This window comes from Panulirus ornatus, chromosome 42 (assembly GCF_036320965.1).
Source record: "Panulirus ornatus isolate Po-2019 chromosome 42, ASM3632096v1, whole genome shotgun sequence".
Lineage (NCBI taxonomy): Eukaryota > Metazoa > Arthropoda > Malacostraca > Decapoda > Palinuridae > Panulirus > Panulirus ornatus.
Genome location: NC_092265.1, coordinates 18665687 through 18693037, shown reverse-complemented (window position 1 = coordinate 18693037; position 27351 = coordinate 18665687). Strand labels below are relative to the sequence as shown.

Below are 27351 nucleotides of genomic sequence, written 5' to 3'. Positions count from 1 at the left end.
AGATGTTTTGGAAGGAGGTAAATAAAGTGCGTAAGACAAGGGAGCAAATGGAAACTTCAGTAAAGGGGCTAATGGGGAGGTGATAACAAGTAGTGATGATGTGAGAGGGAGATGGAGTGAGTATTTTGAAGGTTTGTTGAGTGTGTTTCATGATAGAGTGGCAGATATAGGGTGTTTTGGTCGAGGTGGTGTGCAAAGTGAGAGGGTTAGGGAAAATGATTTGGTAAACAGAGAAGAGGTAGTAAAAGCTTTGCGGAAGATGAAAGCCGGCAAGGCAGCAGGTTTGGATGGTATTGCAGTGGAATTTATCAAAAAAGGGGGTGACTGTATTGCTGACTGGTTGGTAAGGTTATTAAATGTATGTATGATTTACGGTGAGGCGCATGAGGATTGGCAGGATGCTTGCATAGTGCCATTGTACAAAGGCAATGGGGATAAGAGTGAGTGCTCAAATTACAGAGGTATAAGTTTGTGAGGTGAGTTTGAATGGAGAAAAACTGGAGGAAGTGAAGTGTTTTAGATATCTGGGAGTGGATCTGTCAGCGGATGGAACCATGGAAGCGGAAGTGGATCATAGGGTGGGGGAGGGAGCGAAAATTTTGGGAGCCTTGAAAAATGTGTGGAAGTCGAGAACATTATCCCGGAAAGCAAAAATGGGTATGTTTGAAGGAATAGTAGTTCCAACAATGTTGTATGGTTGCGAGGCGTGGGCTATGGATAGAGTTGTGCGCAGGAGGATGGATGTGCTGGAAATGAGATGTTTGAGGACAATGTGTGGTGTGAGGTGGTTTGATCGAGTAAGTAACGTAAGGGTAAGAGAGATGTGTGGAAATAAAAAGAGCGTGGTTGAGAGAGCAGAAGAGGGTGTTTTGAAATGGTTTGGGCACATGGAGAGAATGAGTGAGGAAAGATTGACCAAGAGGATATATGTGTCGGAGGTGAAGGGAACGAGGAGAAGAGGGAGACCAAATTGGAGGTGGAAAGATGGAGTGAAAATGTTGAGTATTCCTGGTTAATTATATGGGAGGGTATTGATTGAGAGGGTGAAGGCATGTACAGAGCATCAGATTGGGGAAGAACAGTGTGGTTTCAGAAGTGGTACAGGATGTGTGGATGTGGTGTTTCCTTTGAAGAATGTATGTGAGAAATACTTAGAAAAACAAATGGATTTGTATGTAGTATTTATGGATCTGGAGAAGGTATATGATAAAGTTGATAGAGATGCTCTGTGGAAGGTACTAAGAATATATGGTGTGGGAGGCAAGTTGATAGAATCAGTGAAAAGTTATTATTGAGGATGCAAGGCATGTGTACATGTAGGAAGAGAGGAAAGTGACTGGTTCTCAGTGAATGTAGGTTTGTGTAGGGGTGTGTGATGTCTCCATAGTTGTTTAATTTGTTTATGGATGGGGTTGTTAGGGAGGTGAATGCAAGAGTTTTGGAAAGAGGGGCAATTATGCAGTCTCTTGTGGATGAGAGCACTTGGGAAGTGAGTCAGTTGTTGTTCGCTGATGATACAGCACTGGTGGCTGATTCGTTTGAGAAACTGCAGAAGCTGGCGACTGAGTTTAGTAAAGTGTGTGAAAGAAGAAAGCTGAGAGTAAATGTTAATAAGAGCAAGGTTATTAGGTACAGTAGGGTTGAGGGACAAGTCAATTGGGAGGTAAGTTTGAATGGAGAAAAACTGGAGGAAGTGAAGTGTTTTAGATATCTGGGAGATGATTTGGCAGTGGATGGAACCATGGAAGAGGAAGTGAATCATAGTGTGGGGGAGGGGGCGAAAGTTCTGGGAGCATTGAAGAATGTGTTGAAGTTGAGAACATTATCTTGGAAAGCAAAATTGGGTATGTTTGAAGGAATAGTGGTTCCAACAATGTTATATGGTTGCGAGACATGGCCTATAGATAGAGTTGTGCGCAGGAGGATGGATGTGTTGGAAATGAGATGTTTGAGGACAATATGTGGTGTGAGGTGGTTTTGTTGAGTAAGTAATAATAGGGTAAGAGAGATGTGTGGTAATAAAAAGAGTGTGGTTGAGAGAGCAGAAGAGGGTGTTTTGAAATAGTTTGGTCACATGGAGAGAATGAGTGAGGAAAGATTGACCAAGAGGATATATGTGTCAGAGGTGGAGGGAACGAGAAGTGAGAGACCAAACTGGACGTGAAAAGGTGGAGTGAAAAAGATTTTGAGTGATCGGAGCCTGAACATGCACGAGGGTGAAAGGCGTGCAAGGAATAGAGCGAATTGGAACGATGTGGTATACCGGGGTTGACATGCTGTCAATGGATTGAACCAGGGCATGTGAAGCGTCTGGGGTAAACCATGGAAAGTTTTGTGGGGCCTGGATGTGGAAAGGGAGCTGTGGTTTCAGTGCATTATACATGATAGCTATAGACTGAGTGTGAACGAATGTGGCCTTTGTTGTCTTTTCCTAGTGTAACCTCGCACACATGCGGGGGGAGGGGGTTGTTATTTTATATGTGGCAGACAGTATGAAATATGTACATGAGTATATACGTATATGTCTGTGTGTGTATATATACGTATACGTTGAGATGTATAGGTATGTATATTTGCGTGTGTGGACGTGTATGTATATACATGTGTATGTGGGTGGGTTGGGCCATTCTTTTGTGTGTTTCCTTGCGCTACCTCGCTAACACGGGATATAGCGACAAAGCAAAATAAATAAATAAATATTCATGCTTGCCTTCATCTATTCCTGTTGCTACCCCACCCCATAGGAAACAGCATTGCTACCCCCACTTCAGCGAGATAGTGCCAGGAAAAGAGATGAAAAAGGCCACATTCGTTCACACTCAGTCCATAGCTGTCATGTGTAATGCACCGAAACCACAACTCCATATCCTCATCCTGCCCCCAAAGACCTATCCAGGGTTTATCCCAGACGCTTCACATGCCTTGGTTCAGTCCACTGACAACATGTTGAACCCGGAAATTGCTAAATAAATCCTTAGGACCTTTACCTTTGAATAAAGGATAGATAATAGCTTTCACCAAATCCTCAGGCACAGCCTTTTTTCCATGCTAAATTACATATAAGATGCAACCATTCTCTCACACTTTCTCCTCCATACTTCAGCCTTTCAGCCATAATCCCATCTATTCCAGGTGCGTTTCCTACCTTCAGCCTCATATTTGCCCTTCTTACCTCCCTTTTTGCACTTGTATCCTCATCCTTCCCTCCTACATACTCATGCATGCAACAATTACTGCCTCCTCTTTTCCTACATTCATCAGTTCTTCAAAATACTCTCCATCATCCTTTCACTTCCTCCTTTTGATTCAGCAACTCCCATTCCTTGCTTATCACATCAACATTCACTCTTACATCCACCTCTTTCCTTTTCCAACCCCTTCCAGAATAGTTTCTTATTGTCCTGAAATTTTTCACTAAACTTCCTTCCAAAATCTTCATCTACTCTTCCTGTTCTTTTCTCTATCAGCTTCTTAACATTCTGCTTACATATCTTGCATTCTTCCCTCCTCCTTTACTGAATTTCCGATGATACAGTCCTATTGAGCAATGTACCATGTGCCTTTTTCTTCTCTTCCACAGCATTTCTAATCTCTTCTGTCCACCATGCACTAGCTTTTTTATTCCTGTACCTAACTAACATGTATCAAACTACTGATTCTACAAACTTTACTAGTATTTTTCTAAACATTTCAAACATCTCATTCACACATGACTGCATTCCCACACTTACTGCACTTCCATCTAAGCTTTCAGTTACCTTCCTTTCTTAATCCTCCCTGTATTTTTCCCAATTCATCTTCTCACTTGTCAACACTTTTACCTCTCCATTCTTCCATACACCAAACCTCCACTTCTCCCTGATCCTCATCCCAACAAGAACAGTAAAATGGTCTGTGTCTCCAAAAAATCCTCTGACAACTCTAGCATCTAGCACAGCGTTTCTCAATCTTTCATCCATGTTTTTGCTCTTCTCGTCCATCATTCATCATCCATGTACATCTGTGAATCATCTTGTGCTGAAAAAAGGTGTTTGCAAGCAATGAACTCCTCTCAGCACAAATATCCACAAGATAACTTCCATTCTCATTTACTACAGGCACTCCCCATTTACCAACTATCACCAATTTCATCACATACCACTTTCGCATTCATATCATCCAGTACAACATTTCTCTCATTCTCAAAACCATTCATAGACTCCATACAACTGAGACTATAGTTAAGTGATGACAAAGACAAACATATAAACAAAAAGAAATATATCTAGCTTCCTATGTTTTTGTTCTTGACACGAAATCAAAAAAGGAACATTCTAATAGTCATTGGATGGTGGCTATAAAAATGAGTTTACTTTAAGCCTCAGGCAAAGTTAAAAAGCTACGAACAGAAAACTTATAAATGTATTACTTGAAACTCACCTGGCTTGGACTGAGGTGTTACAAGGAACATAAGCGTTGTGATAACAGAAATTGTAATGGATTCCTCTTCCAATGATAGGCATCCGCAGAGAAGTGGCACACCATTATTTTGAATAATATAAGACTTGTTTTCTAAATCTGAAAAAGAAAGAAATCTCAAGAGACTCCTTCAATTTTTTTCCTATTTCAAAATCTTAGAATAATGAAAATACAATCACATGAGAAAAGATAATTCATTCATTTATTTATTTTGCTTTGTCGCTGTCTCCCGCGTTAGCGAGGTGGCGCAAGGAAACAGACGAAAGAATGGCCCAACCCGCCCACATACACATGTATATACATACATGTCCACACACGCACATACATACCTATACATCTCAATGTACACATATATATATATACACTGACATATACATATATACACATGTACATAATTCATAGTCTGCCTTTATTTGTTCCCATCGCCACCACGCCACAAATGGAATAACAACCCCCTCCCTCTCATGTGTGCGAGGTAGCGCTAGGAAAAGACAACAAAGGCCCCATTCGTTCACACTCAGTCACTAGCTGTCATGTAATAATGCACCGAAACCACAGCTCCCTTTCCACATCCAGGCCCCACACACTTTCCATGGTTTACCCCAGACACTTCACATGCCCTGGTTCAATCCACTGACAGCACGTCAACCCCGGTATTCCACATCGTTCCAATTCACTCTATTCCTTGCCCGCCTTTCACCCTCCTGCATGTTCAGGCCCCGATCACTCAAAATCTTTTTCACTCCATCTTTCCACCTCCAATTTGGTCTCCCACTTCTCTTCGTTCTATCCACCTCTGACACATATATCCTCTTGGTCAATCTTTCCCCACTCATTCTCTCCATGTGACCAAACCATTTCAAAACACCCTATTCTGCTCTCTCAACCACACTCTTTTTATTTCCACACATCTCTCTCACCCTTACATTACTTACTCGATCAAACCACCTCACACCACATATTGTCCTCAAACATCTCATTTCCAGCACATCCACCCTCCTGCGCACAACTCTATCCATAGCTCACGCCTCGCAACCATACAGCACTGTTGGAACCACTATTCCTTCAAACATACCCATTTTTGCTTTCTGAGATAATGTTCTCGACTTCCAAACATTCTTCAAGGCTCCCAGGATTTTCGCCCCCTCCCCCACCTTATGATTCACTTCCGCTTCCATGGTTCCATCCGCTGCCAGATCCACTCCCAGATATCTAAAACACTTCACTTCCTCCAGCTTTTCTCCATTCAAACTTACCTCCCAATTGACTTGACAACCCTACTGTACCTAATGACCTTGCTCTTATTCACATTTACTCTTAACTTTCTTCTTTCACACACTTTACCAAACTCAGTCACCAGCTTCTGCAGTTTCTCACATGAATCAGCCACCAGCGCTGTATCATCAGCGAACAACAACTGACTCACTTCCCAAGCTCTCTCATCCACAACAGACTGCATACTTGCCCCTCTTTCCAAAACTCTTGCACTCACCTCCCTAACAACCCCATCCATAAACAAATTAAACAACCATGGAGACATCACACACCCCTGCCGCAAACCTACATTCACTGAGAACCAGTCACTTTCCTCTCTTCCTACACGTGCACATGCCTTACATCCTCGATAAAAACTTTTCATTGCTTCTAACAACTTGCCTCCCACACCATATATTCTTAAAACCTTCCACAGAGCATCTCTATCAACTTTATCATATGCCTTCTCCAGATCCATAAATGCTACATACAAATCCATTTGCTTTTCTAAGTATTTCTCGCATACATTCTTTAAAGCAAACACCTGATCCACACATCCTCTACCACTTCTGAAACCACACTGCTCTTCCCCAATCTGATGCTCTGTACATGCCTTCACCCTCTCAATCAATACCCTCCCATATAATTTACTAGGATTACTCAACAAACTTATACCTCTGTAATTTGAGCACTCACTCTTATCCCCTTTGCCTTCGTACAATGGCACTATGCAAGCATTACGCCAATCCTCAGGCACCTCACCATGAGTCATACATACATTAAATAACCTTACCAACCAGTCAACAATACAGTCACCCCCTTTTTTAATAAATTCCACTGCAATACCATCCAAACCTGCTGCTTTGCCGGCTTTCATCTTCCATAAAGCTTTTACTACCTCTTCTCTATTTACCAAATCATTTTCCCTAACCCTCTCACTTTGCACACCACCTCAACCAAGACACCCCACATCTGCCACTCTATCATCAAACACATTCAACAAACCTTCAAAATACTCACTCCATCTCCCTCTCACATCACCACTACTTGTTATCACCTCCCCATTAGCCCCCATCACTGAATTTCCCATTTGCTCCCTTGTCTTACGCACTTTATTTACCTCATTCCAAAACATATTTTTATTCTCCCTAAAATTTAATGATACTCTCTCACCCCAACTCTCATTTGCCCTCTTTTTCACCTCTTGCACCTTTCTCTTGACCTCCTGCCTCGTTCTTTTATACCTCTCCCACTCATTTGCATTTTTTCCCTGCAAAAATCGTTCAAATGCCTCTCTCATCTCTTTCACTAATAATCTTACTTCTTCATCCCACCACTCACTACCTTTTCTAATCAACCCACCTCCCACGCTTCTCATGCCTCAAGCATCTTTTGCGCAAGCCATCACTGCTTCCCTAAATACATCCCATTCCTCCCCCACTCCCCTTACCTCCTTTGTTCTCACCTTTTTCCATTCTGTACTCAGTCTCTCCTGGTACTTCCTCACATAAGTCTCCTTCCCAAGCTCACTTACTCTCACCACTCTTTTCACCCCAACATTCTCTCTTCTTTTCTGAAAACCCCCACAAATCTTCACCTTCCCTTCCACAAGATAATGATCAGACATCCCTCCAGTTGCACCTCTCGGCACATTAACATCCAAAAGTCTCTCTTTCATGCGTCTATCAATTAACACATAATATTTTATCTATATTATGTCTTATTTTGCTTTGTCACTGTCTCCCGCGTTTGCGAGGTAGCGCAAGGAAACAGACGAAAGAAATGGCCCAACCCACCCCCATACACATGTATATACATACACATCCACACACAAATATACATACCTATACATCTCAATTTTCATTCATTTCAAGCTAAAAGTTTGTTTTCTAAATTGTTTCTTACATTTTCATATGTATATATATGTATGTGTGTGTGTGTGTGTGTGTATGTGCGTATGTGTGTGTATGTGTGTGTGTGTGTATATGTATATATATATGTATATTATCCCTGGGGATAGGGGTGAAAGAATACTTCCCACGTATTCCTCGCGTGTCGTAGAAAGCGACTAGAGGGGACGGGAGCGGGGGGCCGGAAATCCTCCCCTCCTTGTATTAACTTTCTAAAATGGGAAACAGAAGAAGGAGTCACGCGGGGAGTGATCATCCTCCTCGAAGGCTCAGAGTGGGGTGCCTAAATGTGTGTGGATGTAACCAAGATGTGAAAAAAGGAGAGATAGGTAGTATGTTTGAGGAAAGGAACCTGGATGTTTTGGCTCTGAGTGAAACGAAGCTCAAGGGTAAAGGGGAAGAGTGGTTTGGAAATGTCTGGGGAGTGAAGTCAGGGGTTAGTGAGAGGACAAGAGCAAGGGAAGGAGTAGCAATACTCCTGAAACAGGAGTTGTGGGAGTATGTGATAGAATGTAAGAAAGTAAATTCTCGATTAATATGGGTAAAATTGAAAGTTGATGGAGAGAGGTGGGTGATTATTGGTACATATGCACCTGGGCATGAGAAGAAAGATCATGAGAGGCAAGTGTTTTGGGAGCAGCTGAATGAGTGTGTTAGCGGTTTTGATGCACGAGACCGGGTTATAGTGATGGGTGATTTGAATGCAAAGGTGAGTAATGTGGCAGTTGAGGGAATAATTGGTATGCATGGGGTGTTCAGTGTTGTAAATGGAAATGGTGAAGAGCTTGTAGATTTATGTGCTGAAAAAGGACTGATGATTGGGAATACCTGGTTTAAAAAGCGAGATATACATAAGTATACTTATGTAAGTAGGAGAGATGGCCAGAGAGCGTTATTGGATTACGTGTTAATTGACAGGCGTGCGAAAGAGAGACTTTTGGATGTTAATGTGCTGAGAGGTGCAACTGGAGGGATGTCTGATCATTATCTTGTGGAGGCTAAGGTGAAGATTAGTATGGGTTTTCAGAAAAGAGGAGTGAATGTTGGGGTGAAGAAGGTGGTGAGAGTAAGTGAGCTTGGGAAGGAGACCTGTGTGGGGAAGTACCAGGAGAGACTGTGTACAGAATGGAAAAAAGTGAGAACAATGGAAGTAAGGGGAGTGGGGGAGGAATGGGATGTATTTAGGGAATCAGTGATGGATTGCGCAAAAGATGCTTGTGGCATGAGAAGAGTGGGAGGTGGGCTGTTTAGAAAGGGTAGTGAGTGGTGGGATGAAGAAGTAAAAGTATTAGTGAAAGAGAAGAGAGAGGCATTTGGACGATTTTTGCAGGGAAAAAATGCAATTGAGTGGGAGAAGTATAAAAGAAAGAGACAGGAGGTCAAGAGAAAGGTGCAAGAGGTGAAAAAAAGGGCAAATGAGAGTTGGGGTGAGAGACTATCAGTAAATTTTAGGGAGAATAAAAAGATGTTCTGGAAGGAGGTAAATAGGGTGCATAAGACAAGGGAGCAAATGGGAACTTCAGTGAAGGGCGTAAATGGGGAGGTGATAACAAGTAGTGGTGATGTGAGAAGGAGATGGAATGAGTATTTTGAAGGTTTGTTGAATGTGTCTGATGACAGAGTGGCAGATATAGGGTGTTTTGGTCGAGGTGGTGTGCAAAGTGAGAGGGTTAGGGAAAATGATTTGGTAAACAGAGAAGAGGTAGTAAAAGCTTTGCGGAAGATGAAAGCCGGCAAGGCAGCAGGTTTGGATGGTATTGCAGTGGAATTTATTAAAAAAGGGGGTGACTGTATTGTTGACTGGTTGGTAAGGTTATTTAATGTATGTATGACTCATGGTGAGGTGCCTGAGGATTGGCGGAATGCGTGCATAGTGCCATTGTACAAAGGCAAAGGGGATAAGAGTGAGTGCTCAAATTACAGAGGTATAAGTTTGTTGAGTATTCCTGGTAAATTATATGGGAGGGTATTGATTGAGAGGGTGAAGGCATGTACAGAGCATCAGATTGGGGAAGAGCAGTGCGGTTTCAGAAGTGGTAGAGGATGTGTGGATCAGGTGTTTGCTTTAAAGAATGTATGTGAGAAATACTTAGAAAAGCAAATGGATTTGTATGTAGCATTCATGGATCTGGAGAAGGCATATGATAGAGTTGATAGAGATGCTCTGTGGAAGGTATTAAGAATATATGGTGTGGGAGGCAAGTTGTTAGAAGCAGTGAAAAGTTTTTATCGAGGATGTAAGGCATGTGTACGTGTAGGAAGAGAGGAAAGTGATTGGTTCTCAGTGAATGTAGGTTTGCGGCAGGGGTGTGTGATGTCTCCATGGTTGTTTAATTTGTTTATGGATGGGGTTGTTAGGGAGGTAAATGCAAGAGTCCTGGAAAGAGGGGCAAGTATGAAGTCTGTTGGGGATGAGAGAGCTTGGGAAGTGAGTCAGTTGTTGTTCGCTGATGATACAGCGCTGGTGGCTGATTCATGTGAGAAACTGCAGAAGCTGGTGACTGAGTTTGGTAAAGTGTGTGGAAGAAGAAAGTTAAGAGTAAATGTGAATAAGAGCAAGGTTATTAGGTACAGTAGGGTTGAGGGTCAAGTCAATTGGGAGGTGAGTTTGAATGGAGAAAAACTGGAGGAAGTGAAGTGTTTTAGATATCTGGGAGTGGATCTGGCAGCGGATGGAACCATGGAAGCGGAAGTGGATCATAGGGTGGGGGAGGGGGCGAAAATTTTGGGAGCCTTGAAAAATGTGTGGAAGTCGAGAACATTATCTCGGAAAGCAAAAATGGGTATGTTTGAAGGAATAGTGGTTCCAACAATGTTGTATGGTTGCGAGGCGTGGGCTATGGATAGAGTTGTGCGCAGGAGGATGGATGTGCTGGAAATGAGATGTTTGAGGACAATGTGTGGTGTGAGGTGGTTTGATCGAGTAAGTAACGTAAGGGTAAGAGAGATGTGTGGAAATAAAAAGAGCGTGGTTGAGAGAGCAGAAGAGGGTGTTTTGAAATGGTTTGGGCACATGGAGAGAATGAGTGAGGAAAGATTGACCAAGAGGATATATGTGTCGGAGGTGGAGGGAACGAGGAGAAGAGGGAGACCAAATTGGAGGTGGAAAGATGGAGTGAAAAAGATTTTGTGTGATCGGGGCCTGAACATGCAGGAGGGTGAAAGGAGGGCAAGGAATAGAGTGAATTGGAGCGATGTGGTATACAGGGGTTGACGTGCTGTCAGTGGAGTGAATCAAGGCATGTGAAGCGTCTGGGGTAAACCATGGAAAGCTGTGTAGGTATGTATATTTGCGTGTGTGGACGTGTGTATGTACATGTGTATGGGGGGGGGGTTGGGCCATTTCTTTCGTCTGTTTCCTTGCGCTACCTCGCAAACGCGGGAGACAGCGACAAAGTATATAAAAAAAAAAAAAAAAAAAAAAAAAAAAAAAAAAAATCTCAATGTACACATATATATACACACACAGACATATACATATATACACATGTACATAATTCATACTGTCTGCCTTTATTTATTCCCATCGCCACCTCGCCACACATGGAATAACATCCCCCTCCCCCCTCGTGTGTGCGAGGTAGCGCTAGGAAAAGACAACAAAGGCCCCATTCATTCACACTCAGTCTCTAGCTGTCATGTAATAATGCCCAAAACCACAGCTCCTTTTCCACATCCAGGCCCCACAGAACTTTCCATGGTTTACCCCAGACACTTCACATGCCCTGATTCAATCCATTGACAGTATGTCGACCCCAGTATACCACATCGATCCAATTCACTCTATTCCTTGCACGCCTTTCACTCTCTAGCACATTCAGGCCCCGATCACTCAAAATCTTTTTCACTCCATCTTTCCATTTCCAATTTGGTCTCCCACATATCCTCGTTCCCTCCACCTCCGACACTTATATCCTCTTGGTCAATCTTTCCTCACTCATTCTCTCCATGTGACCAAACCATTTCAAAACACCCTCTTCTGCTCTCTCAACCACACTCTTTTTATTTCCACACATCTCTCTTACCCTTACATTACTTACTCGATCAAACCACCTCACACCACATATTGTCCTCAAACATCTCATTTCCAGCACATCCACCCTCCTGTGCACAACTCTATCCATAGCCCACGCCTCACAACCATACAACATTGTTGGAACCACTATTCCTTCAAACATACCCATTTTTGCTTTCCGAGATAATGTTCTCGACTTCCACACATTCTTCAAGGCTCCCAGGATTTTTGCCCCCTCCCCGACCCTAAGATTCACTTCTGCTTCCATGGGTCCATCCACTGCCTGATCCACTCCCAGATATCTAAAACACTTTACTTCCTCCAGTTTTTCTCTATTCAAACTTACCTCCCAATTTACTTGTCCCTCAACCCTACAGTACCTAATAACCTTGCTCTTATTCACATTTACTCTTAACTTTCTTCTTTCACACACTTTACCAAACTCAGTCACCAGCTTCTGCAGTTTCTTACATGAATCAGCCACCAGCGCTGTATCATCAGCAAACAACAACTGACTCACTTCCCAAGCTCTCTCATCCACAACAGACTGCATACTTGACCCACTTTCCATAACTCTTGCATTCACCTCCCTAACAACCCCATCCATTAACAAATTAAACAACCATGGAGACATCACACACCCCTGCTGCAAACCTACATTCACTGAGAACCAATCACTTTCCTCTCTTCCTACTCGTACACATGCCTTACATCCTCAATAAAAACTTTTCACTGCTTCTAACAACTGCCTCCCACACCATATATTCTTAGTACCTTCCACAGAGCATCTCTATCAACTCTATCATATGCCTTCTCCAGATCCATAAATGCTACATACATAGTCCAACCATAATCTAGCACTCCAAATATTAAAGCAGGAACACTGGTTATACCATCAAATTTTCAGCTACAAACTCTATCATCGTTTCAACTCTAATGGTGATGTTTGTGCTTACAATTACATCTATTACTCACTCAAGGATCTTAAATCTACCAGTTTTGAATCATAATACTCAAAATCTAGCATGATTGCTTCCATACAACCCTGCTATACATATCTTCTGCTTTGTATACTTCCCAATTCCTCCAACTGTGTACAGAAGGGTCACAATATAGCAAAAGATGAGTACCAAAAAAGTTCATACATTAACCAATCGAGCTATACTGTCATCTATTTCCAGGTAAATAAGGGGTTAAGACCTGTTATGCTGAAAAAATTTGTAATTTACATAGGAGCCTACACTACAAAAAATCGTTATATGTTTGATATATTGCACACTATATTGCAACACTTCTGTATAACTATGTTCTTTAAGCAGGAGATTTCAATGTACACCACAAAGACTGATTTGGTATGAAACTGGTGATGCAGAGTCCCCTTCTCTTCCCCTACATAAAGATCTGGAACAAATAATAAAAAACCAACATATAAGTTACTGACCACCACAACCACTCTCCCAACACAACTGATCTCTACTCTGTACCCTCTCAATATTCAAACATTATTTCTACCCTCTTAGTGTCCTTTGACCACAATCTGATCTCCATCACTTCCAACTAAGGACACCCTAACTCCAATAGCCAACTCTGGCACTTTGGGGAGCTTATTAGAGTTCATATCTTTGCGGCCACTTTACTGAATTACCTTGGGATATGTACAGCGTCACTCACCAAGATAACTCCAGCTGTGCTCACTGTGTACCAGATCTTTCTTCCCTATATCATGGGTTGTTTACTCCTGCTCTGAAGCCATTTACAGAGGGGATGGAGTTTACCGGGCAATGAAACACCTCACTTCCCTTGAATCCCACACAGCCTTTATTTCATGCCAAAAGAGTGTCCACTTATCCCTTTCTTTACATGCCTCCCATGCATACACCATTCCAGGCATTCTTCAACCATTTCTCTCTCTGGTATTCTTCCACCCTATTTCCCCATGTCACAGGTGGTCTTCCTCTCACATCAACCTCTTTAATTGTTACATATGCTCTCCTTGTAAACTCCCAGTCTTGCATTCTTTCCACATGCCCAAACCACCTCAAAGGATCATGTTTCACCCATTTTAACACTCCACAATTCATTCCCTTTGCATTTCCAGCCATAACACATTTCTCAAATGCCCCTACATTTCTTTCTTCATTCCATCTAGTCACACGACATGCTCATTTTCAAAGCCTGGATTCTTGACCTCTTTAACTCATTCCAAGTCCATGTTTCGCCTGCATAGGTCAGGAATGGGAGGATTATGCTGACCCTTAATTCTCTCTTCACTTCCATACTTACACCTCTACCCTTCAATATCAATATTCTATTAAGGACCCAGTGACTTTTCTACCCTGGACTGTTCTCTCCCTTATCCTTCCTCCCCTATTACCAAACTTACCTAAAATGGCTCCTAAATTCTCTCACCTCTTCCAGTCTTTCTCCCCCTAATCCAAAGCACAATTTGGTACACTCTCTCCTTTCCCTCTACATGGTTTTACAAAATCTATACTTTCAATCTTTCCTTCAACCATCATCACTTTACTTTCATTGACATTTACCTACAATCCCCTAAGCTTACACATATCATAAACACATTTACAATTTTCTGAAACTCCTCTTCACTCTCAGTAAACAACACAGTATCATCTGCAGAGAGACTTGCTTGCCAGAAGCCTGCCACTAGCCACCATATCTTTCCACCACAACCCTTTTCCATAGTTTTGTTTTCATCTCTCTCATCACTCCATCCATATATATATCAAAAAGCCACAGTAATATCAGACAGCCCTGCCTCAAACCTACCTTTCACTAAACTCACCATCCACCCTTACTCATGCATTTGCTCCTCTGTCATATGCTTTCTCCAGATCCATAAAAGCTGCATACAACATCTTACCTTTTCCAAATACATTTCCACGGTCATCTTTACCACAAAAATCTGAGCCACACATCCCCTACTTTTCAAAAAAAACCTCCTTCCTCTTCACTTACTCTACATTCAGTTACTTTCATAACTCCTGCATACACTTTTCCTGGTATAAATAACAGACTTATTCCCCTATAACTGCTACATACATCCTTAGCAACTTTTCCCTTGAATAAAATAACAACTACAGATTTCCCCTAAGCCTCAGGCACAACCTTCCGTTTCCATGCTAAATAACATATCAGATGCACCCACTCTATTACACTTTCTCCTTGACACTTCAGCATTTCAGCAACACTTTTCATCAATGACATTCAACACAGAGAGGTCACCACTTCCAATAATGGCAGGTCCTCCACACCACATCCATTTTAACCCAGATGCACGTCCTTTTGCTTGTCACACAGCAGCACAGGTGCCCTAGCAATGGCAGCACAAGGTTAAGGAGCAGTTAGATGAGGATGTGAGGAGAGGAGTGCTAGTGCCCATCCCTGTGGGAGAGGCATTTGAATGGTGTGCAAGGATGGTAGCGGTGGAAGAACTCAGGCCACCCTCAGAGGACGGTGGACTATCAATACCTGAATGCCAGCTGCACACAGGAGACCCACGACACCAAGTGCCAGCATCCCAGTCCAATCCCATAAGACCATAGCAGACGCGTTCTGGGGGTTTCACCAAGTGAAACTGGACAGACGCATTCTGGGGGTTTCACTCGGTGAAACCGGACAGACACGTTCTGGGGTGTTTCACCAAGAGAAACTAGACAAACCAGCAACCACCTCATCATGTTCATCATGCCCTGAGGGCGGTACAGATGCCTACACCAAAAGCTTCAACAAAACGATCGTGGGTACCCAGCAAAAGTTTAAGTGTGTCGATGACACTGCTGTATGACAATATTGTGGAACAAGCATTCTGGCATGTATATGAATTCCTAGAGGCGTGCACACAAAAGAGAATCATGCTACAACCAGAGAAGTTTAAGTTTGCCCAAAGAGACATGGAGTTTGTGGATTTCTCTCTGGGTTGGAAAATATACAAGCCCATGAAAAACAGACTGGCAGCCATTAAGAGCTTCCCCATGCTGTCACAAACCACCCTCACTGACATCCGCTCATGGCATGGACTGGTGAATCAACTGGTACTGTTCATGGCCACAGCCCCAGTCATGGAGCCCTTCAGGAAGCTACTGAAACATCCAGATGGTAAGGAAATATACTGGAACCACCAGTTGCAGCAGAAGTTTGAAGCAGCCAAGGACAGCATTTGCCAGCTGCTGAGCAACCAGCTGGTGTACTGCGACCAAACAAGACCCACGGCAGCACTGACCAAGTGGAGCTGGGAGGTGTTTGGGTTCATCATTCTCCAACAGCACAGCTCCTTTGTGTCCGCATACACACCTTTCTGCTGTCGGAGCAGGAGGTGGCTGGCACTCTGCAGGAGCTGACACCTCTCAACCAGAGAGGCCAGATATTTGGCAGTGAAAGGGGAGGCACTGGCAGTGGTGTGATGCCTCAAGAAGGCCCAATTCTTCCTTTTGGGTTGCCTCAAACCTCATATTGGTGACATACCACCATCCTCTCGTGGGTCTGTTTGGAGAAGGGCCCCTAAGGACATCGCTAACCCTCAACTTTTCTAGTTGAAGGAGAAGACACTGCAATATCACTTCCAGGTCAAGTACTTACACAGCAGGAGGAACTATGCAGCCAACACAATGTCCTGCTATCCTGATCATGCTGCTCTCCCAGACCAGAGGACATAGATATGGAATCTGCTGTTGTTGCCACAGTCAGTAAGGAGAGCATCACCATGGATCAAGAAACTGTCCACTGTGCTGTAGTGGAGGACCCAAGCTATCAGCTGCTTCTGGCTAGGGTGTTGGCCAACGACTGGGCAGTCCAGCAAGCTCAGGAGATCGTGTGCCTTCATCCCCACTATATAGTAAGGGACCAACTGGCAACATCACTGGGACAAGTCACCCACATGTTCGAAGAAGGCAATGTAAGGCTGGTCATACCAGAGGCACTGTGGAATAGGGTAACCGCCAACCTACATTCAAGCCACCAGGGCCTGGACTCCATGCTGCAGAGGGCCAGGGAGACAGTCTATTGGCCCAGAATGGATGGTGACCTGCAGCAGCACAGAGCATTGTGCCTCACCTGCAAGACTCATGCCCCATCTCAGCACCCAGAACCTCTAACCCTTATGCCACCAACTTCCCTAATGGCACTAGCTCAGGACAGATTATCCCTAAGCTAAGGGAGTACTTCACTCAGTGGGGGGCTTCAGAGGTGTCCAAGGATGGCTGCACCAATCCCGGTAGTGAGGAGATGGCAGACTTCTTCCAAAAGTGGGTAATAACGGTGCATGTGTCTTTGGTCCACTATCTACAATCAATTGGACAGGCAGAGGCAGCAGTAAAGGCCACAAAGAGACTACAATGTGGCAACATTGGCACAGGAAGCTTGAACAAGGACAGGGTGGCAAAAGCGCTCCTGCAGTACCTCAACACCCCACTGCATGGGGAGGGCAAGTCTCCAGCACAGATGGCCACAGGCAGGAAGCTGCAAGATAGCATACCTACCGCATGCCTGTACTACAAACTTGATCAACACTAGAAGGCCACGTTTTGTCAAAGAGAACTACACTGGGCTTCCAGACAAGAGGACTCGGGCAGCCAGTCAGGATCCAGGGTCAGACATCAAGGTACTGGGACAGGACCAGCTTGGCGGTTGAGGAATGCCTGCACTGTCAGTATGCAATCAGTTTGGATAGAAGAAGCAGGTTGTAATTTAGAAACACGAGACACCTGTGAGCAGTGAGACAGGGCAGTCCACGTACAATGCAACAGCCAGCTGCCCAGTCCACTCGATACCTGAGTACCACCTGAAGGGGACACTCAGCCACACCCAAGAGGGGAGAACTGGCATCCAGGATGACTCAAGGATTTCGTTTAGTTTGGACTTTATGTTTAATCACATTTGCACTTGTTTCACAGTTCAAATCTTGAGAGGTGCACAGGTACCATTATACATGGGTAGGTACAACTGTTTTCCGGTGAGGCAACATTAGGTTTGCCAGCACCAGATGATCAGGCAGACAAGTGTACAGGGAGCCCTCACAGTAAAGACCAATCTCCCCCACGTGTTTCCCTATCGCTACAAGGAACCATACAGACGCAAAAGCAAAATGTTGTTTGGCTCCTTTTTGGCTGGTATGAGGGTACGTAATTTCCAACCTGCCATCAATGTAAGTAACAATTCTAGTGATGGCAACCACCTCATACATGACAATTTCTCTCATGTCAAATAGCTTCATACCATATAATACAAAGCATGGTCATGTCAAATAGCTTTATACCATATAATACAGAGCATAGTACCAGAGAATTATTCTATTATTATCATTATACAGGGTCGAGGTGGTGTGCAAAGTGTGAGGGTTTGGGAGAATGATTTGGCAAACAGAGAAGAGGTAGTAAAAGCTTTGCGGAAAATGAAAGCCGACAAGGCAGCGGGTTTGAATGGTATTGCAGTGGAATTTATTAAAAAAGGGGGTGACTGTATTGTTGGCTGGTTGGTAATATTATTCAATGTATGTATGACTCATGGTGAGGTGCCTGAGGATTGGTGGAATGCTTGCATAGTGCCATTGTACAAAGGCAAAGGGGATAAAAGCGAGTACTCAGAGTACAAAAGTATAAGTTTGGTGAGTATTCCTGGGGAATTATATGGGAGGGTATTGATAGAGAGGGTGAAGGCATGTACAGAGCATCAGACTGGGGAAGAGCAGTGTGGTTTCAGAAGTGGTAGAGGATGTGTGGATCAGGTGTTTGCTTTGAAGAATGTATGTGAGAAATACTTAGAAAAGCAAATGGATTTGTATGTAGCATTTATGGATCTGAAGAAGGCATATGATAGCATTGATATAGATGCTCTGTGGAAGGCATTAAGAATATATAGTGTGGGAGGCAAGTTGTTAGAAGCAGTGAAAAGTTTTTATCAAGGATGTAAGGCATGTGTACGTGTAGGAAGAGAGGAAAGTGATTGGTTCTCAGTGAATGTTGGTTTGCGGCAGGGGTGCGTGATGTCTCCATGGTTGTTTAATTTGTTTATGGATGGGGTTGTTAGAGAGGTGAATGCAAGAGTTTTGGAAAGAGGGTCAAGTATGCAGACTGTTGTGGATGAGAGAGTTTGGGAAGTGAGTCAGTTGTTGTTCGCTGATGATACAGCGCTGGTGGCTGATTCGGGTGAGAAACTGCAGAAGCTGGTGACTGAGTTTGGTAAAGTGTGTGAAAGAAGAAAGCTGAGAGCAAATGTGGATAAGAACAAGGTTATTAGGTACAGTAGGACAGAGGGACAAGTCAATTGGGAGGTAAGTTTGAATGGAGAAAAACTGGAGGAAGTGAAGTGTTTTAGATATCTGGGAGTGGATTTGGAAGCAGATGGAACGATGGAAGCAGAAGTGAATCATAGGGTGGGGGAGGGGGCGAAAGTTCTGGGGTGTTGAAGAATGTGTGGAAGTCAAGAACGCTATCTTGGAAAGCAAAAATGGATATGTTTGAAGGAATAGTGGTTCCAACAATGTTATATGGTTGCGAGGCGTGGGCTATAGATAGAGTTGTGCGGAGGAGGGTGGATGTGCTGGAAATGAGATGTTTGAGGACAATATGTGGTAAGAGGTGGTTTCATCGAGTAAGTAATGAAAGGGTAGGAGAGATGTGTAGTAATAAAAAGTGTGGTTGAGAGAGGAGAAGAGGGTGTTTTGAAATGGTTTGGTTGCATGGAGAGAATGAGAGAGGAAAGATTGACAAAGAGGATATATGTGTCAGAGGTGGAGGAAACGAGGAGAAGAGGGAGACTAGAACTTTCGCCCCCCTCCCCCACCCTGCGACTCACTTCCGCCTCCATGGTTCCATCCGTTGCCAAATCCACTCTCAGATATCTAAAGCACTTCACTTCCTCCAGTTTTTCTCCGTTCAAACTTATCTCCCACTTGACTTGTCCCTTAACCCTACTATAACCTTGCCCTTATTCACATTTACTTTCAGCTTTCTTCTTTCACACACTTTACCAAACTCAGTCACCAGCTTCTGCAGTTTCTCACCTGAATCAGCCACCAGCGCTGTACCATCAGCAAACAATAACTAACTCACTTCCCAAGCTCTCTCATCCACAACAGACTGCATACTTGCCCATCTTTCAAAAACTCTTGCATTCACCTCCCTAACAACCCCATCCATAAACAAATTAAACAACCTTGGAGACATCACGCACCCCTGCCGCAAACCAACATTCACTGAGAACCAATCACTTTCCTCTCTTCCTACTTGTACACATGACTTACACCCTCGATCAAAACTTTTCACTGCTTCTAACAACTTGCCCCCCACACCATATATTCTTAATACCTTCAACAGAGCATCTCTATCAACTTCATCAGATGCTTTCTCCAGATCCATTAATGCTACATATAAATCCATTTGCTTTTCTAAGTATTTCTCACATACATTCTTCAAAGCAAACACCTGATCCACACATACTCTACCACTTCTGAAACCACACTGCTCATCCCTAATCTAATGCTTTGTACATGCCTTCACCCTCGCAATCAATACCCTCCCATATAATTTCCCAGGAATACTCGACAAACTTATACCTTTGTACTCTGAGTACTCACTTTTATCCCCTTTGCCTATGTACAATGGCACTATGCAAGCATTCCACCAATCCTCAGGCACCTCACCATGAGTAATACATACCATGAGTCATTTTATTTTCATTTATTTTGCTTTGTCGCTGTCTCCCACGTTAGCAAGGTAGTGCAAGGAAACAGACGAAAGAATGGCCCAACCCACCCTCAAACACATGTATATACATACATGTCCACACACGCAAATATACATACCTACACATCCCAATGTATACATATATATACACACACAGACATATACATATATACACATGTACATAATTCATACTGCCTGCCTTTATTCATTCCCATCGCCACCTTGCCACACATGGAATAACATCCCCCTCCCCCCTCATGTGTGCGAGGTAGCGCTAGGAAAAGACAACAAAGGCCACATTCGTTCACACTCATTCTCTAGCTGTCATATAATAATGCACCGAAACCACACCTCCCTTTCCACATCCAGGCCCCACACAACTTTCCATGGTTTACCCCAGACGCTTCACATGCCCTGGTTCAATCCATTGACAGTACGTCGACCCCGGTATACCACATCGTTCTAATTCACTCTATTCCCTGCACCCCTTTCACCTCCTGCATGTTCAGGCCCCGATCACTCAAAATCTTTTTCACTCCATCTTTCCACCTCCAATTTGGTCTCCCACTTCTCCTAGTTCCCTCCACCTCCGACACATATATCCTCTTGGTCAATCTTTCCTCACTCGTTCTCTCCATGTGACCAAACCATTTCAAAACAACCTCTTCAGCTCTCTCAACTGCACTCATTTTATTACCACACATCTCTCTAACCCTATTATTACTTACTCAATCAAACCACCTCACACCACATATTGTCCTCAAACATCTCATTTCCAGCACATCCACCCTCCTCCGCACAACTCTATCCATAGCCCACGCCTCGCAACCGTACAACATTGTTGGAACCACTATTCCTTTAAACATACCCATTTTTGCTTTCTGAGATAATGTTCTCAACTTCCACACATTCTTCAAGGCTCCCAGAATTTTCGCCCCCTCCCCCACCCTATGATTCACTTACGCTTCCATGGTGCCATCCACTGCCAAATCCACTCCCAGATATCTAAAACACTTCACTTCCAGTTTTTGTCCATTCAAACTTACCTCCCAATTGACTTGACCCTCACCCCTTTTGTACCTAATAACCTTTCTCTTATTCACATTTACTCTCAACTTTCTTCTTTCACACACTTTACCACACTCAGCCACCAGCACTGTGTCATCAGCGAACAACAACTGACTCACTTCCCAGGCTCTCTCATCCACAACAGACTGCATACTTACCCCTCTTTCAAAAACTCTTGCATTCACCTCCCTAACAACCCCATCCAAAAACAAATTAAACAACCATGGAGACATCACACAGGCCTGCCGCAAACCTACATTCACTGAGAACCAATCACTTTCCTCTCTTCCTACACATACACATGCCTTACATCCTCATATATACATACATTAAATATCCTTACCAATGAGTCAACGACACAATCACCCTCTTTCTCAATAAATTCCACGGCAATACCATCCAAACCCACTTCTTTGCTGGCTTCCATCTTCCACAGGGCTTTTACTACCTCTTCTCTGTTTACCAAATCATTCTCCCTAACCCTCTCATTTCGCACACCACCTCAACCAAAACACCCTATATCTGCCACTCTATAATCTAACAAATTCAACAAACCTTCAAAATACTCATTCCATCTCCTTCTCACATCACCACTACTTGTTAACACCTCTCCATTAGCCCCCTTCACCGATGTTCCCATTTGTTCCCTTGTCTTACACACTTTATTTACCTCCTTCCAAAACTTTTTTTTTCTCTTTATTTATTTTGCTTTGTCACTGTCTCCCGCGTTTGCGAGGTAGCACAAGGAAACAGACGAAAGAAATGGCCCAACCCACCCCATACACATTGTATACAGACAAACATGTCCACACACGCAAATATACATAACTATACATCTCAATGTACACATATATATACATACACAGACACATACATATATACCCATGCACACAATTCACACTGTCTGCCCCCATTCACTCCCATCGCCACCTCGCCACACATGGAATACCATCCCCCTCCCCCCTTATGTGTGCGAGGTAGCTCTAGGAAAAGACAACAAAGGCCCCATTCGCTCACACTCAGTCTCTAGCTGCCACGCAATAATGCCCGAAACCACAGCTCCCTTTCCACATCCAGGCCCCACACAACTTTCCATGGTTTACCCCAGACACTTCACATGCCCTGATTCAATCCACTGACAACACGTCAACCCCGGTATACCACATCGATCCAATTCACTCTATTCCTTGCCCTCCTTTCACCCTCCTGCATGTTCAGGCAACGATCACACAAAATCTTTTTCACTCCATCTTTCCACCTCCAATTTGGTCTCCCACTTCTCCTCGTTCCCTCCACCTCCGACACATATATCCTCTTTGCTAATCTTTCCTCACTCATTCTCTCCATGTGCCCAAACCATTTCAAAACACCCTCTTCTCCCCTCTCAACCACACCCTTTTATTTCCACACATCTCTCTTACCCTTACATTACTTACTCGATCAAACCACCTCACACCACACATTGTCCTCAAACATCTCATTTCCAGCACATCCACCCTCCTGCACACAACTCTATCCATAGCCCACGCTTCGCAACCATACAACATTGTTGGAACCACTATTCCTTCAAACATACCCATTTTTGCTTTCAGAGATAATGTTCTCGACTTCCACACATTCTTCAAGGCTCCCAGGATTTTCGCCCCCTCCCCCACCCTATGATTCATTTCCGCTTCCATGGTTCCATCCGCTGCCAGATCCACTCCCAGATATCTAAAACACTTTACTTCCTCCAGTTTTTCTCCATTCAAACGTACCTCCCAATTGACTTGACCCTCAACCCTACTGTACCTGATAACCTTGCTCTTATTCACATTCACTCTTAACTTTCTTCTTTCACACACTTTACCAAACTCAGTCACCAGCTTCTGCAGTTTCTCACATGAATCAGCCACTAGCGCTGTATCAACAGCGAACAACAACTGACTCACTTCCCAAGCTCTCTCATCCCCAACAGACTTCATACTTGCCCCTCTTTCCAAAACTCTTGCATTCACCTCCCTAACAACCCCATCCATAAACAAATTAAACAACCATGGAGACATCACACACCCCTGCCACAAACCTACATTCACTGAGAACCAATCACTTTCCTCTCTTCCTACACGTACACATGCCTTACATCCTTGATAAAAACTTTTCACTGCTTCTAACAACTTGCCTCCCACACCATATATTCTTAATACCTTCCACAGAGCATCTCTATCAACTCTATCATATGCCTTCTCCAGATCCATAAATGCTACATACAAATCCATTTGCTTTTCTAAGTATTTCTCACATACATTCTTCAAAGCAAACACCTGATCCACATATCCTCTACCACTTCTGAAACCAAACAGCTCTTCCCCAATCTGATGCTCTGTACATGCCTTCACCCTCTCAATCAATACCCTCCCATATAATTTACCAGGAATACTCAACAAACTTATACCTCTGTAATTTGAGCACTCACTCTTATCCCCTTTGCCTTTGTACAATGGCACTATGCACGCATTCCGCCAATCCTCAGGCACCTCACCATGAATCATTTTTACTTATTTTTATTATACTTTGTCGCTGTCTCCCGCGTTTGCGAGGTAGCGCAAGGAAACAGACGAAAGAAATGGCCCAACCCCCCCCCATACACATGTATATACATACGTCCACACACGCAAATATACATACCTACACAGCTTTCCATGGTTTACCCCAAACGCTTCACATGCCCTGCCTCAATCCACTGACAGCACGTCAACCCCGGTATACCACATCGCTCCAATTCACTCTATTCCTTGCCCTCCTTTCACCCTCCTGCATGTTCAGGCCCCGATCACACAAAATCTTTTTCACTCCATCTTTCCACCTCCAATTTGGTCTCCCTCTTCTCCTTGTTCCCTCCACCTCCGACACATATATCCTCTTGGTCAATCTTTCCTCACTCATCCTCTCCATGTGCCCAAACCACTTCAAAACACCCTCTTCTGCTCTCTCAACCACGCTCTTTTTATTTCCACACATCTCTCTTACCCTTACATTACTCACTCGATCAAACCACCTCACACCACACATTGTCCTCAAACATCTCATTTCCAGCACATCCATCCTCCTGCGCACAACTCTATCCATAGCCCACGCCTCGCAACCATACAACATTGTTGGAACCACTATTCCTTCAAACATACCCATTTTTGCTTTCCGAGATAATGTTCTCGACTTCCACACATTCTTCAAGGCCCCCAGGATTTTCGCCCCCTCCCCCACCCTATGATCCACTTCCGCTTCCATGGTTCCATCCGCTGCCAGATCCACTCCCAGATATCTAAAACACTTCACTTCCTCCAGTTTTTCTCCATTCAAACTCACCTCCCAATTGACCCGACCCTCAACCCTACTGTACCTAATAACCTTGCTCTTATTCACATTTACTCTTAACTTTCTTCTTCCACACACTTTACCAAACTCAGTCACCAGCTTCTGCAGTTTCTCACATGAATCAGCCACCAGCGCTGTATCATCAGCGAACAACAACTGACTCACTTCCCAAGCTCTCTCATCCCCAACAGACTTCATACTTGCCCCTCTTTCCAAAACTCTTGCATTTACCTCCCTAACAACCCCATCCATAAACAAATTAAACAACCATGGAGACATCACACACCCCTGCCGCAAACCTACATTCACTGAGAACCAATCACTTTCCTCTCTTCCTACACGTACACATGCCTTACATCCTCGATAAAAACTTTTCACTGCTTCTAACAACTTTCCTCCCACACCATATATTCTTAATACCTTCCACAGAGCATCTCTATCAACTCTATCATATGCCTTCTCCAGATCCATAAATGCTACATACAAATCCATTTGCTTTTCTAAGTATTTCTCACATACATTCTTCAAAGCAAACACCTGATCCACACATCCTCTACCACTTCTGAAACCACACTGCTCTTCCCCAATCTGATGCTCTGTACATGCCTTCACCCTCTCAATCAATACCCTCCCATATAATTTACCAGGAATACTCAACAAACTTATACCTCTGTAATTTGAGCACTCACTTTTACCCCCTTTGCCTTTGTACAATGGCACTATGCACACATTCCGCCAATCCTCAGGCACCTCACCATGAGTCATACAAACATTAAATAACCTTACCAACCAGTCAACAATACAGTCACCCCCTTTTTTAATAAATTCCACTGCAATACCATCCAAACCTTCTGCCTTGCCGGCTTTCATCTTCCGCAAAGCTTTCACTACCTCTTCTCTGTTTACCAAATCATTTTCCCTAACCCTCTCACTTTGCACACCACCTCGACCAAAACACCCTATATCTGCCACTCCATCATCAAACACATTCAACAAACCTTCAAAATACTCACTCCATCTCTTCTCACATCACCACTACTTGTTATCACCTCCCCATTTGCGCCCTTCACTGAAGTTCCCATTTGCTCCCTTGTCTTACGCACTTTATTTACCCCCTTCCAGAACATCTTTTTATTCTCCCTAAAATTTAATGTTACACTCTCACCCCAACTCTCATTTGCCCTCTTTTTCACCTCTTGCACCTTTCTCTTGACCTCCTGTCTCTTTCTTTTATACATCTCCCACTCAATTGCATTCCCTCCCTGCAAAAATCGTCCAAATGCCTCTCTCTTCTCTTTCACTAATAATCTTACTTCTTCATCCCACCACTCACTACCCTTTCTAATCAACCCACCTCCCACTTTTCTCATGCCACAAGCATCTTTTGCGCAATCCATCACTGATTCCCTAAATACATCCCATTCCTCCCCCACTCCCCTTACTTCCATTGTTCTCACCTTTTTCCATTCTGTACTCAGTCTCTCCTGGTACTTCCTCACACAAGTCTCCTTCTCAAGCTCACTTACTCTCACCACCCTCTTCACCCAACATTCACTCTTCTTTTCTGAAAACCCATACAAATCTTCACCTTAGCCTCCACAAGATAATGATCAGACATCCCTCCAGTTGCACCTCTCAGCACATTAACATCCAAGAGTCTCTCTTTCGCGCGCCTGTCAATTAACACGTAATCCAATAATGCTCTCTGGCCATCTCTCCTACTTACATACGTATACTTATGTATATCTCGCTTTTTAAACCAGGTATTCCCAATCACCATTCCTTTTGCAGCACAGAAATCTACAAGCTCTTCACCATTTCCATTTACAACACTGAACATCCCATGTATACCAATTATTCCCTCAACTGCCACATTACTCACCTTTGCATTCAAATCACCCATCACTATAACCCGGTCTCGTGCATCAAAACCACTAACACACTCATTCAGCTGCTCCCAAAACACTTGCCTCTCATGATCTTTCTTCTCATGCCCAGGTGCATATGCACAAATAATCACCCATCTCTCTCCATCAACTTTCAGTTTTACCCATATTAATTGAGAATTTACTTTCTTACATTCTATCACATACTCCCACAACTCCTGTTTCAGGAGTACTGCTACTCCTTCCCTTGCTCTTGTCCTCTCACTAACCCCTGCCTTTACTCCCAAGACATTCCCAAACCACTCTTCCCCTTTACCCTTGAGCTTCGTTTCACTCAGAGCCAAAACATCCAGGTTCCTTTCCTCAAACATACTACCTATCTCTCCTTTTTTCACATCTTGGTTACATCCACACACATTTAGACACCCCAGTCTGAGCCTTCGAGGAGGATGAGCACTCCCCGCGTGACTCCTTCTTCTGTTTCCCATTTTAGAAAGTTAAAAATACAAGGAGGGGAGGATTTCCGGCCCCCCGCTCCCGTCCCCCCCAGTATCTAATGATACTCTCTCACCCCAACTCTTATTTGCCCTCTTTTTCACCTCTTGCACCTTTCTCTTGACCTCCTGCCTCTTTCTTTTATACATTTCCCAGTCATTTGCACTATTTCCCTGCAAAAATTGTCCAAATGCCTCTCTCTTCTCTTTCAC

At 43.7% G+C, this 27351-nt stretch overlaps 1 protein-coding gene across 2 annotated transcripts in view; it reads right to left on the bottom strand.

Annotated features, from left to right (window-relative positions):
- LOC139761956 (armadillo repeat-containing protein 7) overlaps nucleotides 1-27351 on the bottom strand; it is a 174342-nt gene that overhangs the window by 95487 nt on the left and 51504 nt on the right. For both annotated transcript variants that reach the window (XR_011715651.1, XM_071686667.1), the window contains exon 4: nucleotides 4420-4557. Coding sequence is in view for 1 of the 2 variants with exons in the window: in XM_071686667.1 (XP_071542768.1) it covers nucleotides 4420-4557 (138 nt within the window). In the remaining variant the exon portion in view is untranslated. The remainder of the gene's footprint in view (nucleotides 1-4419; nucleotides 4558-27351) is intronic.